This window comes from Xenopus tropicalis, chromosome 3 (assembly GCF_000004195.4).
Source record: "Xenopus tropicalis strain Nigerian chromosome 3, UCB_Xtro_10.0, whole genome shotgun sequence".
Lineage (NCBI taxonomy): Eukaryota > Metazoa > Chordata > Amphibia > Anura > Pipidae > Xenopus > Xenopus tropicalis.
The window spans coordinates 24,918,823-24,935,783 of NC_030679.2; the positions used below are offsets into that span (position 1 = coordinate 24,918,823).

The following is a 16,961-nucleotide window of genomic DNA, read 5'->3' on the forward strand; positions in this document are numbered from 1 at the left end:
CAGTATCAGATGGTACAGGGTCGGACTGAGATGCCAGGGGCCCACCAGAAAACTTTGGACCACTTTCTAAACTTATTCCTCCTCTACTCCCTCAACCTTTTTATTGTCCAAGTCTCTGTTCTCTATCCTTCCATCTCTTTTTCCCCATACAGAAATAGGGAACGACCATGCAATTGGCCAAATAGTTAGAAGCAAGATGGCCTACTGACACCTGGGCCAACCGGGAGTTTTCCTGGTATCCTGGTGGGCCAGTCCGGATCACATGTACAATATAGTAACATAGCAAAAAAAGACAAACTAGATATAAGTGAAATGCCATTTATTTTCTAGTGCTATAGTGATTTTGGAATCATAAACTAAAGTACATATCTTAGAGCTACCCAAAATAAATCATTGATTTTAGTTGGTTGCATTACATTCATCTTTTGCTGATCTGGAATGAAATTTTCTTTTCCTGCAAAACAGAAAACATCAGTTTTAACTACAGTAGGCAGAAGGAACTTTAGTTGTATAAAAAAAACATAATATAATATAAACACATCCCATAACAATAAGCTTAACATAGGATGATGGCAGACAATTCTCCTTAGGCAATTAAAAACTCTGTGTGCATTTTTTCCACTGATGAAGAGGGTGTGAAGCCCTTGAAACATTTGGTCTGTATGTGCAATCCGCAATAAACCGTTTTGGAGGTATTTTTTACACCAGCAAAAATAGTTGTGTGTGCATTTCCTTTTCTTCTGTCTACAGCTATATGCACTTTGGAGCCAGGTCCATTTGGAGAATTTGCACCAACGGATAACAGACTGAGTTTACAAAGGGGAACCGTGAGTGTATGGACTTTATTTGTTCTTTATTTTCTTTATTCTGCAAACTCTTGGCTGCAGAAGTATGTATGCCTTCACAAATGCTTGAATGAAAAATAATGCAACTTTGCATTAGGGCAGTGGCTTATTACAATTAGACCAGTCAAAGCACTCCCTATTTGCAATACCTTTTATTCCATTTGCAAGCCTGCAGTCTATAGGGATACATTTGAACTTGCAGGCTGCTTGTAATACATATTAAAGGAGAACAGAAGAGTAAATCTCTGGGGGGGGGGGGGTATCCTAGGCTACTTTCCTTCTTAACTCAAACATGGTTACATCTTACAATGGTATAGTGCTCCTCTTCTTCCAAAAATGCACCAACCAAGGGCACTTTTTATTTGAATGCAACGGCACTATATTTTTTCATTTTCCCTGGCATTCCATGCACCACCCTGTGTGAACACAGGCACTGTACAGAAGTTTTTCACAGATTTCTACACCTCAAACTTCAATAGATAAAGGGGATGCCTGTAAAAGTGAAGTTATGGAGGCATGGATCTCAGAGGAAAGGTAACTTGGACGGGTGCTTCTTTAGAGAAGAGTGCGAAATGGCGAAAATGTCATGCGACTATTCTTTTGACGCATGACTATTCTTTTTATGCCTACGACTATTCTTGCGACAATTTTTTGATGCGCGGCAAATTTTTTCGTCCGTTCCGCTAAACAATCTGCCAATGGCAAAGCACGTCGCAAAATTCGCCGCAAATTTTGGAAACTGCTTGTGACTTTTACCTCAAAAATGTATGGGGTTATATAATAAAAGGCACTAAGTTTGCCCTGTAACCATTCAGCAATTAGCATTTACTGGTCACCTGTAGCAGAGAACACTGAGCATGTGCAGTGCCACTGACACTCCTGACAAAATCCTATATGGGGAGCTCCTGCAACAATTGTGAATAACTGGATCATTACTATAGAGATATTGAACCTTTAGGCGGGTGCAGTTAGTTCAGAAAAAATAAAATAATTTCATGTCATTTCTAGTCATAAAAAAGCAGCATTATGTTCATTTAAATGCAATGCATTTTCTGTGTTATTTTGAACAAAGGAAATGAGTTGTAAATCTAAAACCAATCCCTTTTATCCAGCAGAACCCACAATTAACACTAATGTAACAAAAAAGCAAACAAACAAAAATCCACAATCTGGTTCTTGGTTTTTTTTTGGCTTTTCTATTATAAATAAAGATTTGTGATTTATCTGGGTTTTGGTTTTTTCGTTTTAAAAATAGATGTTTTGGCCAGAAAATCTCTTTTAAAATTCGGTAAATATCAAAAGTATGGTAGACTAAAATGCTAAAATCCAATGTTATTAGTTATAGCAATATATATTTACCTTTACTATTTTTTCTTGAATAGAAGGTTTACGCCTCCAGTTGAGGATACAGAGGCACTGGGGCCTGCATTAATATTTTGTCCAGTTGCTGCAGCATTAATCGAAGGATCCGTCATTCCATTACCTGTATTGGCACTACCCCAAGAAACCCATGTGCCTGTTCCAGCACTAGATCCTGAATTTCCAGTGCCATAAACATTTTGATAGTTGCTATATGTATTTCCGTCAAAAGGGGATACTGCATATGCAGTTCCTGGCCCTCCTGCTGGCCATGCCAGGTTTCCTCCTGCAGATCCTACTGGCCATGCCAGGTTTCCTCCTGCAGATCCTACTGGCCATGCCAGGTTTCCTCCTGCAGATCCTACTGGCCATGCCAGGTTTCCTCCTGCAGATCCTGCTGGCCATGGCAGGTTTCCTCCAGCAGATCCTGCTGGCCATGCCAGGTTTCCTCCAGCAGATCCTGCTGGCCATGCCAGGTTTCCTCCTGCAGATCCTGCTGGCCATGGCAGGTTTCCTCCAGCAGATCCTGTTTGCCATCCCTGGGTTCCTCCAGCAGATCCTGTTTGCCATACCTGGCTTCCTCCTGCTCCACTAACTATTGATGGCACTCCTGATACTACTGATCCTACCTGGTTTAAAAGTCCTGCAATTATATTTCCCACATTTGATACCAGATTCCCAACAGAATGCGACAATGTGTCCAATAAACCTGCAGGCAAAATTGCCAAGGCACCAGCTGGTCCCCCACCAATGATTTTAGTTATCTGAGAGACTGGAAGGTCGGCAACAATGTTCTAAATAAAACGCAAAAAAAAAAATATATAGATTAGAGTTTACAAGTTAAATGGTGACTATGACCTGCACATTTTTTTAAAAAAAAATCAGTTTCTTTTGAAAGTGTGTAGTGTTGAACAGGGTATGTGAGCACATCTTGCAAAAAAAAATGAAATATTTCTTTTCATTTTTATTCTTGCTTAAATGACCTATGGTAGCTGTGAATGTCAGGTACTACCTCAGGCAACTTACAGAAAGGTTAACAGAAATGATGTAATGTTGCTCATCAGTGATGCATAGACGGGAGGGATAGATGAATAATGGTAACTATATCATTACATTTCTGTATAAATATAAATGTAACATTCATACAATTATAGCTCTGAGTAGCTAGTAATTATCTGTATGTATCTAAATACAGGACTGGAACCAGGGTAGGGAGAAGAGGCACGTGCCTAGGGCACAAAACCTGGGGGGCGCCAGGCATGTACCTTTTCTGCCCCAACCCTGAGTTCCATCTCTTCTGTCCTGTCTGTAGCTCCCACACCTCCCCGGTCCACAATTCCTGATAAGTGGCGGATATCGGAGGATAAGGGAGGATATTGTAGCGCTGTTAGAGGAGAGGAGCGGGAGGGAGAATGAGGAGCGGTGGGGGGTGATGGCTCAGTCCTGCCTTGGGCAATGAAAATATATAATTACTATTATTAACAATAATTATTAACAAAATATGCCATAAACGGTAAAATAGCACAATGTGCAGTGCATACTTACCAGAATTGTATCTACTTTAATAAGAAGGTTGCTCTAAAATTAAAACAAAAAAGAGCATTAATAATTTACAAACATCATAAATGCTTGTATTTTAGATAATAAAACTCATGAAAATATTATTTATTATTTTTTTTAATTTGCATTACATTCTTTATGTTGTTCTAAATAACCGGTTTATAGTCAGTCACATATTAAAGGCTGCTTCTAAGGTGGTGCGTTTCCTAAATCATACATTTTATAGAAAGAAGCTTAACACCTTTATGATACACAAGAGCCCTGATTATCCTGTAAAATATAACCTTTTTAAATGGGGCTTAGTGATGTCATCAGTTAGAATTGGTGCTTGGTCATGTCATTTGTGTCACATGACTCACTGAAACATGACCATATTAAGGCACAAAGCCAAAGGCAGAGTGTTTTTATACTAGTCTTGGAATCACTGATTAAAACTTATGACATCACTAAGCATCATATGGCTCTTGTGTTTTATTGGATATTATAAACCACCAAGGAGTTAAATGACACGACAAAGGCACAAGGCCAAAGGCCAAGTACTTTTATCCAGGTGGTGAAACTCCAAGATGACATTTAATAATATGTGTCATATTATAGCACTAAGCAAAATAATGCAGCCATTTAAGCAAATCAAACGGGATTTACAGGATTACTGTTTACAGTAAAATGTATAATGGGAAACTGGGTCTCCCAAGGAAACTTGATGAGATAAACAAATGAGTGCAGAAGGGCTATGATAAAGTGGGTATAATGAATGTTAAAAAATTTAGATATGTTTCTTACCAGTAAGCCACAAGGTGGTATAGCAAGATTTCCAAGATTGAATTGAGTCTAAAATGATAATAATAATAATGATGACTAAAGAGGTTAAAAAAGTAATCAGTGAGCATCTACTTCATCTATCCAATATTATATTTCATTCACATCTGTAGTAATAAGTCAAATCAACTGGACTTGCTGGGTTTTGGCATCATTCCCTGGATGATTTAATAACACCTCAAAGCTCCAATCATGCTAATACCATCATCACCTTACCTTTATGAGATCCCTGACCCCATGCTGTTTATGAAAAACAGATTATGCTGATTGGAGCAACATTACAGGGTATTTATTCCAGGAAGATCTTTGTACACGTCATTCTGAATTGAGAAAGCCGTTTGGATGACTGGCGAAACGTCTTCAAGAAGAACACAGCAAGTCCAGTTGGTTTGACTTATTACTACAGACAATGACCTGGATGAATGAGAATCTTCACAAACATATTTTATTCATATTATATGTATTATTTCATGCCTTATTAACTGCAACTCTATAGAGTCATAATTTCCAACAGAAATGAAGGAGCAGATTTATTCAACTTTTCTTTTCTGTCCCACAAATTCTGATGAGATGACATAATAAAATGCCTTCATAAATGCATCAATTATACACTTTTCTGAGTGTCAGAATATTGCTGCTGACAGCCGGAAAAGTATTAATGACTTGGAGACATAGTGGATGAAATAGATTAAAGGAAAACTATACCCCCAGAATGAATACTTAACCAACAGATAGTTATATTCGGTTAAGTGACCTATTAAAGAATCTCGCCAAATTGGAATGTATATATCAGTAAATGTTGCCCTTTTACATCTTTTCCCTTGATCCACCATTTAGTGATGGTTGCTCCCTCAGAGATCAGCTGAAAGGAAATAATGCAGCTCTAACTGTAACAGGAAGTAGTGTGGGAGCAAAAGACCTTTGCCCAGTAATTGGCTGATGGGGCCAAGCATGTATGTGTGCCTTGGCTTGTTTGTGTGCACTGTGAATCCTATGATCCCAGGGGGCGGCCCTTAATTCTTAAAATGGCAGTTTTCTATTTAGGATTTCCCAGTAGCACATACTACTAAAAAAGTATATTTTTATGAAAATGGAGTATTTGGATAAAGCAAGGTTTTACATATGAGCTGGTTTATGCAATATATAGACCTACATTATGTGGGGTATAGTTTCCTTTAAGCTTTTGCCATTACTTTGCCTTTTATAATATCATGTCTGCAGAGAAGAAATATTTTATGCAGGCTTTTTTATTACCCTGGGAGAAGATTTCATACCAAAATCTGTATCTTTTGTATATAGAATGAAAAAAAACTTGGTTAAGTTAATAAAACTGAACTTCCTAAAGCCACTAATTATAACTGTCACTCACCTACTGAGAATATGCAAAAGACATGCTGATTGAAATATATATGTAGATTCAAAAATTCATCAAAACCTTGATATCTCTGACTGAACAAGCATTTCAGCATTATTTTCTTTGTAATTATAATTTGTTGTATAGAATCTATACAGATCAAACCCACCCAAGACTAATATAGTTATCTTACCAAAACATTGACTGATATTCTGAGAACGTTTTGTAGCAAACCATTTATGTCCAAGATTAGATCATCCTAAATGATTAAAAACAAAAACATTAGAATAATTTTTTTGGAAAATGTTATTATAAGCATAATTGCACAGTGCAATAACAGAATGTATCTATCCATCCATCCATCTATCTATCATCTATCTATCATCTATCGGTATCTATCTATCATCTACAGAATCATATAGCTATTTATCTATCTATCTATTATCTACAGAATACAAAAATGTTCATGCATAGCAACTTAACAAACACACGCATGTGTGTGTGCATTTATGTGTGTATATATTTATGTGTGTATATATTTATGTGTGTATATATATATATATATATATATATATATATATATATACATACATACATACACACATAGTAGAACAAAAATGGATCGCATCGCACAGGACTTATGGTGAAAAAATATTAAATTAATATTAACAGTAGCCTTTCTCAAAGTTACACGTAAGCAAACAAACAAGACTTAAATACACAGTGTGGCGGGAAACCAGGTAGTGACGTGTATACATGACGTTTCGATTACAGTGTAGAAAAAATGAATAAAATGAAAGAAAACCAAATGAAAAATGAATGAAAACCACTTCACATTATAAACTAGGTGTAATAAAGGATTTTAGAACAATTCTCCATGTGTCATAATTCTTTTGTCGCTTAATCTATTAAAACTCGTTCTCTCTCTACGGACCAGGGGTACTATTAATAGGCTACATGTGTTTCACATAAATATTTTATCCAGTATTTCTAAAGTTTCACGTTTATACGATTATTCATACATTGTTAGCAATTAATAATATTGCTGTGTGTAGCGGCCCAGAAACCGTTTAGGATGTACCTAATATATATATAATGTCTAGATTCAGCACTCCTAAGCGTAGTCAATGGACCCGGGTGCTACCAATTGTGCATTGAAAAAATGAGAATTTCACTTACCTCTTATCGTAAATTCCATTTCTTCTAGTCCCGACATGTCAGTACGCACGGGCAGTATTGCCCCCACAGCTAGGAGGTAGGACCTATATACCAAAGCCAATCAAAATTAGCCCTTACCTATAAGACCATGTGACTTCCTCCTCACCACTGTTATACATTTGCCAAGCAATACAAGAAGCAAATAATTGGGATGGGAAACCCCGTACTGACATGTCGGGACTAGAAGAAATGGAATTTACGATAAGAGGTAAGTGAAATTCTCATTTTCTTCTTCGTCCCTTCCATGTCAGTACGCATGGGATCTACCAAGCCATGCCCCTAAAATATAAGGGGTGGGAACAATAATATCAACAGATGCTAAAAACAAATCAAGCATCACAAGAAAAAACGGACCATTCCCGGCTACAAGAATCCTCTCAGGGACCAGAGGGATTTCCACACTACGGTTGCCATAAACATCCAAGCCCGGCTCGGGAGGATCCTCTGCCAACAAGAAGAAAATGGTCACAATCATAACTGACACTGAGCAGTTCACTGGTGTTACCAGCCCCGCAGCAACCGACCAGTTAACCACAACTCTGATGCATTATCCACTAGAGCTGTCTCTATGCCCCCAATCCTTAGCACTAACCTGGGGCCCTAGAAAAATAATTGTGACACACAAGCCTCTAGCTCCAAAGCACACCGGTATCAGCTTAAATTGGTGTTGACAGCCGTCAAACTCAACAACCCCCAGAGATCAGCCAAAGATAATCCAAGCACAGATCTGAAGCAACGAACAGTGAAAGGGCACACTAGCCATCAAGCCCCCCTATGGCACAAACAAGCTAGGGACTCCAGCCTGTAACAGAGCATGACAGGCTGAAACCCAACTTCCTACCACTCACTGTAGCTACCAACCTTGAGAGGCTACCTAACCAGCAATGTTAGGGGGTTTAGGAACTGTACACGACCTGCAGATGGAAGATCAGCTAACCAGTAAAACATGACTGGAATGCATGGAACGACTGGTGCACAGCCAGCCCATACTCAATGTACCATCTAGCCACCCTGCATGAAAGTCAGAAGCGCCATATACTATGCATGCTAAACAACCAGCGGACAAACCAACACCCTGCCAGGAAGCAGTGGTGGACATGTCAAGCAAAGCACTGGAGAACACGCAAGCCGCCATCCCTGCATGCGAGAGCCCAGGGTGAAAGATAGCTAACACACAAGCAATAGCAAAAAACTAGCGCTGTGCTTGCAATACATGACTCTGCAACCACTGATGGACTGTTCAGATACTGTAACTGCAAAGAAACTGCTCCCCAAACTAGCCACTGCTAGTAAGGAGTGGAATGCAAGGTGAAAAACAAGCACCCACACATGCCAAGAAAGCAGCTAAGGTAGACAGCCACAAGCGCCAAGGCACACCATGACATGAACCAAAGACCATATCAAAAGGCAGCCAACCACATGCCTGCACCAAGGACCACAGCATGACTGGCAACCATATACGCCAAGGACTAAGCCAAGGCCAGCAGCCACCTGCGCCAAGGAGCACACCAAAACTGGCAGCCTCAAACAATTGCCAGCATCCTATGAGCCTAAGCTCCTAACCAGGGCCAGTCTCCCTGGGAGCCAAAGGACAGAAAACAGGGCAAGTTGGCAAGCAAACCAAGGCTAAAACCGGGGTCAAATGAGCCACAAACCAGGACCAAAGGCCAAAACTGGTCAAACGCCAAGCAAGCCAAAGGCCAGAACTAGAGCCAACGGCCAAGCAAGCCAAAGGCCAGAAACAGAGCCAACAGCCAAGCAAGCCAAAGGCCAAAACCAATGGGCAAGCAAGCCAAAAAGTCAAAACTGGAGCCAATGGCCAAAACCTGAGCCAATGGCCAAGCAAGCTGAAGGCCAAAAACAGAGCCAAAAGGCCAATCAAGCCAAAGGTCAAAACCTGAGGCCAAAGGCCAGAACCAGAGCCAAAGGCCAAGCAAGCCAAAGGCCAGAGCCAAGCAAGCCAAAGGCCAGAACCAGAGCCAAGTGGCCAAGCAAGCCAAAGGCCAGAACCAGAGCCAAGCTGCCAAGCAAGCCAAAGGCCAGAACCAAGCTGCCAAGCAAGCCAAAGGCCAGAACCAGAGCCAAGCTGCCAAGCAAGCCAAAGGCCAGAACCAGAGCCAAGCAAGCCAAAGGCCAGAATCAGAGCCAAGCAAGCCAAAGGCCAGAATCAGAGCCAAGCAAGCCAAAGGCCAGAATCAGAGCCAATGGCCAAGCAAGCCAAAGACCAGAACCGGGCCAACGGTCACACCAGCCAAAGGCCAAAACCAATGGGTAAGTGAGCCAAAAGGTCAAAACTGGAGCCGATGGCCAAAACCGGAGTCAATGGCCAAGCAAACTAAGGCCCAAAACAGAGCCAAAAGGCTGAAACCAGAGCCAAAGGTCTGAACCAATGGACAAGCAAGTCAAAGACTAAACTAATGTCCAAGCGAGCCAAAGGTCAAAACTGGAACCAATGGGCAAGCAAGCCAAAGGCCAAAATCAGATCCCACTGCCGAGCAAGCCAAAGGACAGAACTGGGAAAAACGGCCAAGCAAACCAGAAGACAGAACCAGCGGCCAAGTGAGCTAAAAGCCAGAATGGAAGAAGCAGCCAAGTGAGTCAAGGCCAGAACCAGGGCCAGCGACCAAGCAAAGAAAACTGCCAAACCAAGGACCAGTGGCCACTCAAGCCAACAAGGACCAGCAGGCAAGCAAGCCAGAGTCCAAAACAAGGACCAGCAGGCAAGCCTATAGCAAAAATTCTGCTGCCAGGGGTGAGAGGCAGTAGCAAAGCAAGCCAAAGGCCATAACCCGGAACCACAGCCAAGGGCAACAAAAGCCATAAACAGACCCAACAGCCAAGCAAGCCAAAGACCGTAATCTGGGCCAACAGGCACACAAGGCAAAGTCCATGACAAGGACCGGCAGCCAAGCAAGCCAAGGCTATAGCAGAAAGTCTGATGCCAGGGGTCAGAGGCAGTAGACAGATGAGCTCGAGGCCATAAGCAGAAACTGCAGCCAAGTTAGGCAAAGGCCAGAGACAGAACCAACAGCCAAGCAAGCCAAAGACCATAATCAGGGCCAACAGACACACAAGGCAAAGTCCATGAAAAGGACCAGCAGCCAAGCAAGTCAAGGCTATAGCAGAAAGTCTGATGCCGGGGGTCAGAGGCAGTAGACAGATGAGCCGGAGGCCATAAGCAGGAACTGCAGCCAAGTGAGGCAAAGGCCATAGACAGAACCAACGGCCAAGCAAACCAAAAACCATAATCACGGCCAGGGTCAATAGGTACACAAGGCAAAGCCCAAAACAAGGAACATCAGTCATGCAAGCCAGAGACATAGCAAAAAACTGGCTAACAGGGACCAAGAACAGCGGTCACGCTGACCAAAGGCCATAACCAGGACAACGACCAACAGGCACGTAAGCAAAGGTCATAGCACAAGCCGGCAGTCATGCAAAATGACAGTCACAGAGCAATCAAACATTTACTAATGTTGGCTCCTATCATGCTAGCAGACAGAAATATACCTGTAAACACACCAGAAAGAAAAAGGAGTTGTTGAACTACAACTCTGTTCATACCCGGTAGGAAAAAACTGCCTTTTAAGCCAAAGACCCAACCAGGGCCTGCAGAAATAAAATAAGCAGGAAAAGGTACAACACTGCCACAGCAGAAACCCCAGTTAAACCAGGAAGCCCCTGATGAAATAAGAGCTGCTATACCTGCTGTGTCTGCACAGTAGATTTGACTCACAAGGAATTCTACATATATGAAATAGCAATAACAAGGAGCCCAAGAAGCATACAAGCACCTAACAAGATAACACTGGCTTGTAGGTAAAGGCAAACTCCAGTCAGAACCCTGGAGAAAGACTGGTTAAAAGGTGCAGACTCCCTGTGAGAAAAGGAGATACCATACTGCTACAGCAGTGCAACTCCCAGCCAGTCTGGGCACACCTGTTGTAATAATGAGCTCCTATACCTGCAGAGTCTGCATGGTAGACTCACATAGAAAGGCTAACAATATGAAACAGCAATAGCAAGGAGGCCTAGAAGCATACAAACACCTTACAGGATAAAATTGGCTTGTAGGCAAAATGCAAACTCCAGTCAGAACCGTGGAGAAAGGTTGGTTATAAGGTTCAGACTCCCTGCGAGAAAAGGAGATACCATACTGCTACAGCAGTGCAACTCCCAGCCAGTCTAGATGTACCCAGTGTAATAATGAGCCCCAATACCTGCAGAGTTTGCACAAACACCTTACAGGATAAAATTGGCTTGTAGGCAAAATGCAAACTCCAGTCAGAACCCTGGAGAAAGGCTGGTTATAAGGTGCAGACTCCCCGTAAGAAAAGGAGATACCATACTGCTACAACAGTGCAACTCCTAGAACAGTCTTGGAAGCACCTGGTGTAAATGAGCACCCATACGAGCACCCATACCTGCACCCATACCTGCACCCATACCTGCACCCATACCTGCACACATACCTGCTGTGTCTGCACAGAGGACTCAGGCTTACAGTAAAAACACTAAAGATATCAATAGCAAAGTGCCCTAAAGGAGCACTTACACCTTACCAGGTAGCAGTGAGTAGTCAGCAGCATGGCAACTCCCACAAGAACCCAGACAGCCTTCAGCTGAGGGACATAATTAGCTCATTAGTATGCAGGCCTCTCAGTGCACTGAGCATTTCAAACACACAGTGGAGACTGAAGATTCATACTCACCAGATTCAGGCTTAGTTATCACTAGCCCATATCCATACCCATGGCCCTTTAGTCCGAAATGTCTTCAAAGGCTCAAAACACCATAGGAAAAAGGAGACTCAATTGATCACAGGCAGGAATGTGGAAATACCCACGCCTGTATACTTTCCCACTGAGCAGCTGCTCACATACTGTGCATACATGGGAATAGAGCAGGGGGCTATTTTAGCACAAGGCTAGGACCATGGGTATGCCCACACCTGCATTTCTTCCCAATAGGTGAAAGTTTGATTACTTTACTTATTGGGGCATCAGGTAAAATCTTCTCCATTACCTGGGAATCATCCTTCTATGTATACACAGAGGTAAAAAATAAAATAAATAAATAAAATGACAAAAACAAAAGAAAAATCAAACTGTGAAATCACAAAATGGTGAGGAGGGAAATCCTACCTCCTGTTCAGTAGGACAAAAAATAACAGTGGTGAGGAGGAAGTCACATGGTCTTATAGGTAAGGGCTAATTTTGATTGGCTTTGGTATATAGGTCCTACCTCCTAGCTCTGGGGGAAATACTGCCCGTGCGTACTGACATGGAAGGGACGAAGAAGAAATAGATAATCATGTGTATATTGGTGCATACTGGGAATCATTTAAAATATAACTTTTATTAAATAGTTAATACATTACAGATCAGGCCAACGTTTCGGTCTGCATCTTTATCAAGACCATATATATAAAAGAATGGGCTCATCTACTAAGCTCAGCTACTACTCTTCTACTAATGTATAAATTGTACAGGGGCAGTGCCCATTATTTGCATTGAATCGGGTCTTGATTTCCATTCTGTAATGTGTAGTAGACTGTTCAACACTACTTGCTGATTGGTTACTATTGGCCATTGCCTGTACCTATGTTTGTATATCAGGTGCACAGTGCTTGATCTATAGGATTAATTGAAATAATTTTATTCACTATTGGCAAACAAAAACTGATAAAAAACAACATTTGACAGAATTGCGGTGTTGCACTAATATAAATATTACATAAGGAAGAATAGATACCATAGTCCCTCTTGGTCCCAAGATGAGTGAGCGTGGGCAGCCAGTTACGTTCTGACATAGGAAAAAAGAAATATTTCACAATGAATATATTGAAGTTATATGATAGAATGCAGAAACCACATGCACTTAAGCTAGGTGTATTAAAACTGACTTCAGGTGTGCTTCAGGTTGATTCTAACTATACCCTGCCCAAAGGTGGCTCCACACCAACAGAAGTAGCATAGGAAAATCCTTAATCCAGAGAAATAGAAGAATAATGCTGAAAACAGGTGAGGCCCATGATATACCAAGGATCTCCAGCACACCATTTATTGTTCAACTACTTTTCACAGGTAGGACTGGAGGGTTGGTATTCACTAACAGCTGAAGGGTAGTGGGCTGGCCATCCCAGCTATAATTATTTATTGCAGAGTACAAGAGGATAATATTTTCATTATAGGGGGATATGTCATCCAGCAGAGGTTGCCATTCTATAAGCTCTCACATCTGGTCTAAATGCTACAATTAATTAAGGGAAGAAATATTTTTATTCTACTTTATTATTCTATAAATGTATTGTAAAATATATGGGCATTGGCTATTGAAGCTTAATCGTCTTAAAGTTTTTGATCATTGGAACATCTGCATAGACTCCAATAAAACATTTACCAAATGGTCATGAAAACATATTCAATTTCAATATTCAAATTCAGATTTGTTTAGCAAAAACTAGTTAAAACGTACTGAAGTGTTTTAGGCATTTTTATAAAATACTACATTTTATTACTTACCAAAAATGCATTGACTGACATTACGAGTTCCACTTTGTTACTTGTATCCTAGACAGAAATAATGCATTAGTATGATATGCACCTTGACCCAAGTATGGTGGCAGCTGTAATATTAGAAGTCCTTCTGTTCCAACTGCCTCAGTTGGTTTCATTGAAGTTATATAGCATTATTGGACTAGCAGGCTTTATCTGACATGCCCACCTGTGAGCACACCGGTTAGAGTGGTGCCAACAAGAGTTCCCTGGGTTTAATAAATCCTGCACCTCTATAAGTATAGTATGTTTTGTACAAAGACTGACAAACAAAAGCTCCCTGCATAATATAGCTGCCCCTATTGCCCTTCCCCAGTGCATTGTGGGACATGTAGTCCACTGCTGCAGAAATGCGATGAAAACCCCACGTAACTTCCTGAGAAACTAATAGGCAGGTTAGCACAGAAAGGTAAGGATACAGAGTTACTGAAAGTTAGACACAGACATTGTAATATATTATCACTTGAACAAAGCGACTGCAATGCTGCTATGAAAGAAGAGAATAACTTTTCATACCTTGGTTCTGTCAAAGGCACACATTACCCGTGCTACAACGCTAATGGTTCCGATTTTATTTGTGGCCTACAAAATTAAAAATGTACAGAAATCAAAGTAATTAATACTAGGGAAGCAAATGAAATATAATCCATGGGTAAATAAGAGAATTGTATTCATCCGGCTTACCAAAGCATTTTGCACGCAAACAGGGTAGCCAGTCATAAAAGGAGTCTGTGAGCAGTTATCTACACACTGCTTTAAGCACTGAGATGTGGCAGGAGCTGAAAAGTGAGCATAAGGTTAAAGGCATGGATTTGTTAGTTTATCAGGAGCAATTAACCTGCCTCTATGCTCTTAGAGAGGAGAAGGAAACCATAGTACCCAGTGGAAACCCATGCAAGTTTGAGGAGAACATACAAACCCTTTACAGATTGAATCTAGGCAACAGTATTATGCCATTATGCTTAGGCAATGTAGAATACAGTCTATAAAGCATAAATAGATACATCCATACATTCATTAATAGATTGACCAATTAACAGGTTATATAGAGATACTATATATATATAGATAAACTGTTCTCAACAGTTTAAGAATAAGTACTTTGGCGACTTACTGAAGTAGCTGCTCACAGCCGCCAGTAGGAGGAAAACTGCAATCATGTTGCCAAGCCCAGAATCAAGTCTGCACTCTCAAGTATTCCTTGCAGGCAACTGCATAGAACCGTCGGATAGTTCCTCAGTTTATATACAGTAGGGTCTTCGCAGAAACTTATACCAAACAAACAGTGAAATATTAGAACTATGGAAGAAATAAGCTTTTTAAGATCTCTATTTGTCATGTTAAGGAACAGCAAAATTCATATTCAGCATCACTATTTGTCATAGAAAGGAAAAACCAGTAGTATTTTCTCTAAAGTTTAATTCCAGTAAGCGGAACACATTAAATATGATTTGTATGATCAAATACTAGATTAGTACAGGTCATATGAAACCAGAAGGTCTAAGCATATTAAGCAGAAAATTAAATGATTGAAATATCTACAGCAACAAGGAATGGTTTTAATCATTTTATTTATTAAGCCAGAACAGTAAATGTCAATTTACCTTGACAAAAAACGCCCTCTGAGATAAGGGCATATGACAATTTTCTCCCAATGGGGGAAAACTGATTAGTTTTGGTGGGTAGGTGGGGGCAAACATAATGAATAGAATTATGCTAGACTGCATGTCACTGACAGTCATAACAAAACTCCAGGCCTGACCACTTTCTTAGCTACCATACAAGAAAGCTCTTTTCAACAAACCAGGCACTACAGCTAGCAAAAGGAAAGGCTGCAATGAGGCCCAGACTGGCAATCTGTGGTTTCTGGCAAATGCCTGAGGGGCTGCTGTAAGATGCCATAGACAGTCACTATTTATTGGGCTGGTGGGGGGCTGTTTGGGCCTCTGTGTAATTAAAATGCCAGGTACTATTTTGTATCCCAGTCTGGGCATGGCTGCAACTAATGCATCCTGGCATCTTTGCCCAGCCATATAGGAAATGAGTGATTAAGAGACTATGCAGTAACACATAGGGGCTGATTTACTTACCCACGAACGGGTCGAATGGAGTCCGATTGCGTTTTTTTCGTAATGATCGGTATTTTGCGATTTTCTCGTATGTTTTGCGATTTTTTCGGATTCTTTAAGAATTTTTCGTTACCAATACGATTTTTGCGTAAAAACGCGAGTTTTCCTATCCATTACGAAAGTTGCGTAAAAAGTTGCGCATTTTTCGTAGCGTTAAAACTTACGCGAAAAGTTGAGCATTTTTCGTAGCGTTAAGTTTTAACGCTACGAAAAATGCGCAACTTTTCGCGTAAGTTTTAACGCTACGAAAAATGCGCAACTTTTTACGCAACTTTCGTAATGGATACGAAAAACTCGCGTTTTTTACGCAAAAATCGTATTGGTAACTAAAAATTCGTAAAGAATCCGAAAAAATCGCAAAACATACGAAAAAGTCGCAAAATGTTCGTTTTCAAGTCGGAACTTTTCCAATTCGGGTCGGATTCGTGGGTTAGTAAATCAGCCCCATAGTTGAAGTTGAAACATATATGTCAAGTCAATCATGTTAATAATTGATGAAAATCCACCTTAACTTAGGTTTTCCTATTAAATTACAGAAATACTGTTATGGGAGTAAAAAAAATTTATTTTTTCAAAATTCAAATTTTGAAATATGATTCCCTTTTTCTCTGTAATAATAAAACAGTTCCATGTACTGGTATAGGACCCATTATCCAGAATGTTCAGTACCAGAGGGATTCCGGATAAGGGTTTTTTCTGTAATTTAAGTCTATTAAAAAATCAATAAAACATTAATTAAACCCAATAGGATTGTTTTGTCTTTTTTGGGATCAAGTACAGGTTCTGTTTTATTATTACAGAGAAAAGGGAATCATTTAACCATTAAATAAACCCAATAGGACTGTTCTGCCCCAATTAGGGGTAATTATATCTTAGTTGGGATCAAGTACAGGGTTCTGTTTTATTATTACAGAGAAATAGGAAATCATTTTTAAAAATCTAAATTATTTGATTAAAATAGAATCTATGGGAGACAGGCATTCTGTAATTTAGAGCTTTCTGGATAACACGGTTCCGGATAATAGATCCCATTCCTGTACTTGATCCAATCTAAGATATAGAAAATTGAATATATAAACGCTCAGCCTTACTGCTCACACGGCACGATGCGTCAATCCCC

At 40.4% G+C, this 16,961-nt stretch overlaps 1 protein-coding gene across 1 annotated transcript; it reads right to left on the bottom strand.

Moving 5' to 3' along the window:
* Positions 1-302: 302 nt before the first annotated feature.
* LOC100485955 (uncharacterized transmembrane protein DDB_G0289901) lies at positions 303-15,845 on the bottom strand. The gene is made up of 10 exons (XM_002942428.5): positions 14,827-15,845; positions 14,397-14,491; positions 14,229-14,294; positions 13,680-13,727; positions 12,910-12,960; positions 6,131-6,196; positions 4,548-4,595; positions 3,750-3,782; positions 2,205-2,998; positions 303-454 (listed from the first exon to the last, which is right to left on the bottom strand). Exons 1-9 carry the CDS (start codon positions 14,870-14,872, stop codon positions 2,210-2,212), a joined length of 1,242 nt encoding a protein of 413 aa, XP_002942474.2. The 5' UTR covers positions 14,873-15,845; the 3' UTR covers positions 303-454; positions 2,205-2,209.
* Positions 15,846-16,961: the final 1,116 nt, after the last annotated feature.

Excerpts from the sequence above, each read along its gene's own strand:
- LOC100485955 (XM_002942428.5), bottom strand. The coding sequence starts at position 14,872 with ATGATTGCAGTTTTCCTCCTACTGGCGGCTGTGAGCAGCTACTTCA. Across the intron at positions 13,728-14,228 it reads GTGCCTTTGACAGAACCAAG|GATACAAGTAACAAAGTGGA; the intron begins GTATGAAAAGTT and ends ATTTCTGTCTAG. Across the intron at positions 6,197-12,909 it reads TGGGACCAAGAGGGACTATG|GATGATCTAATCTTGGACAT; the intron begins GTATCTATTCTT and ends TTAATCATTTAG.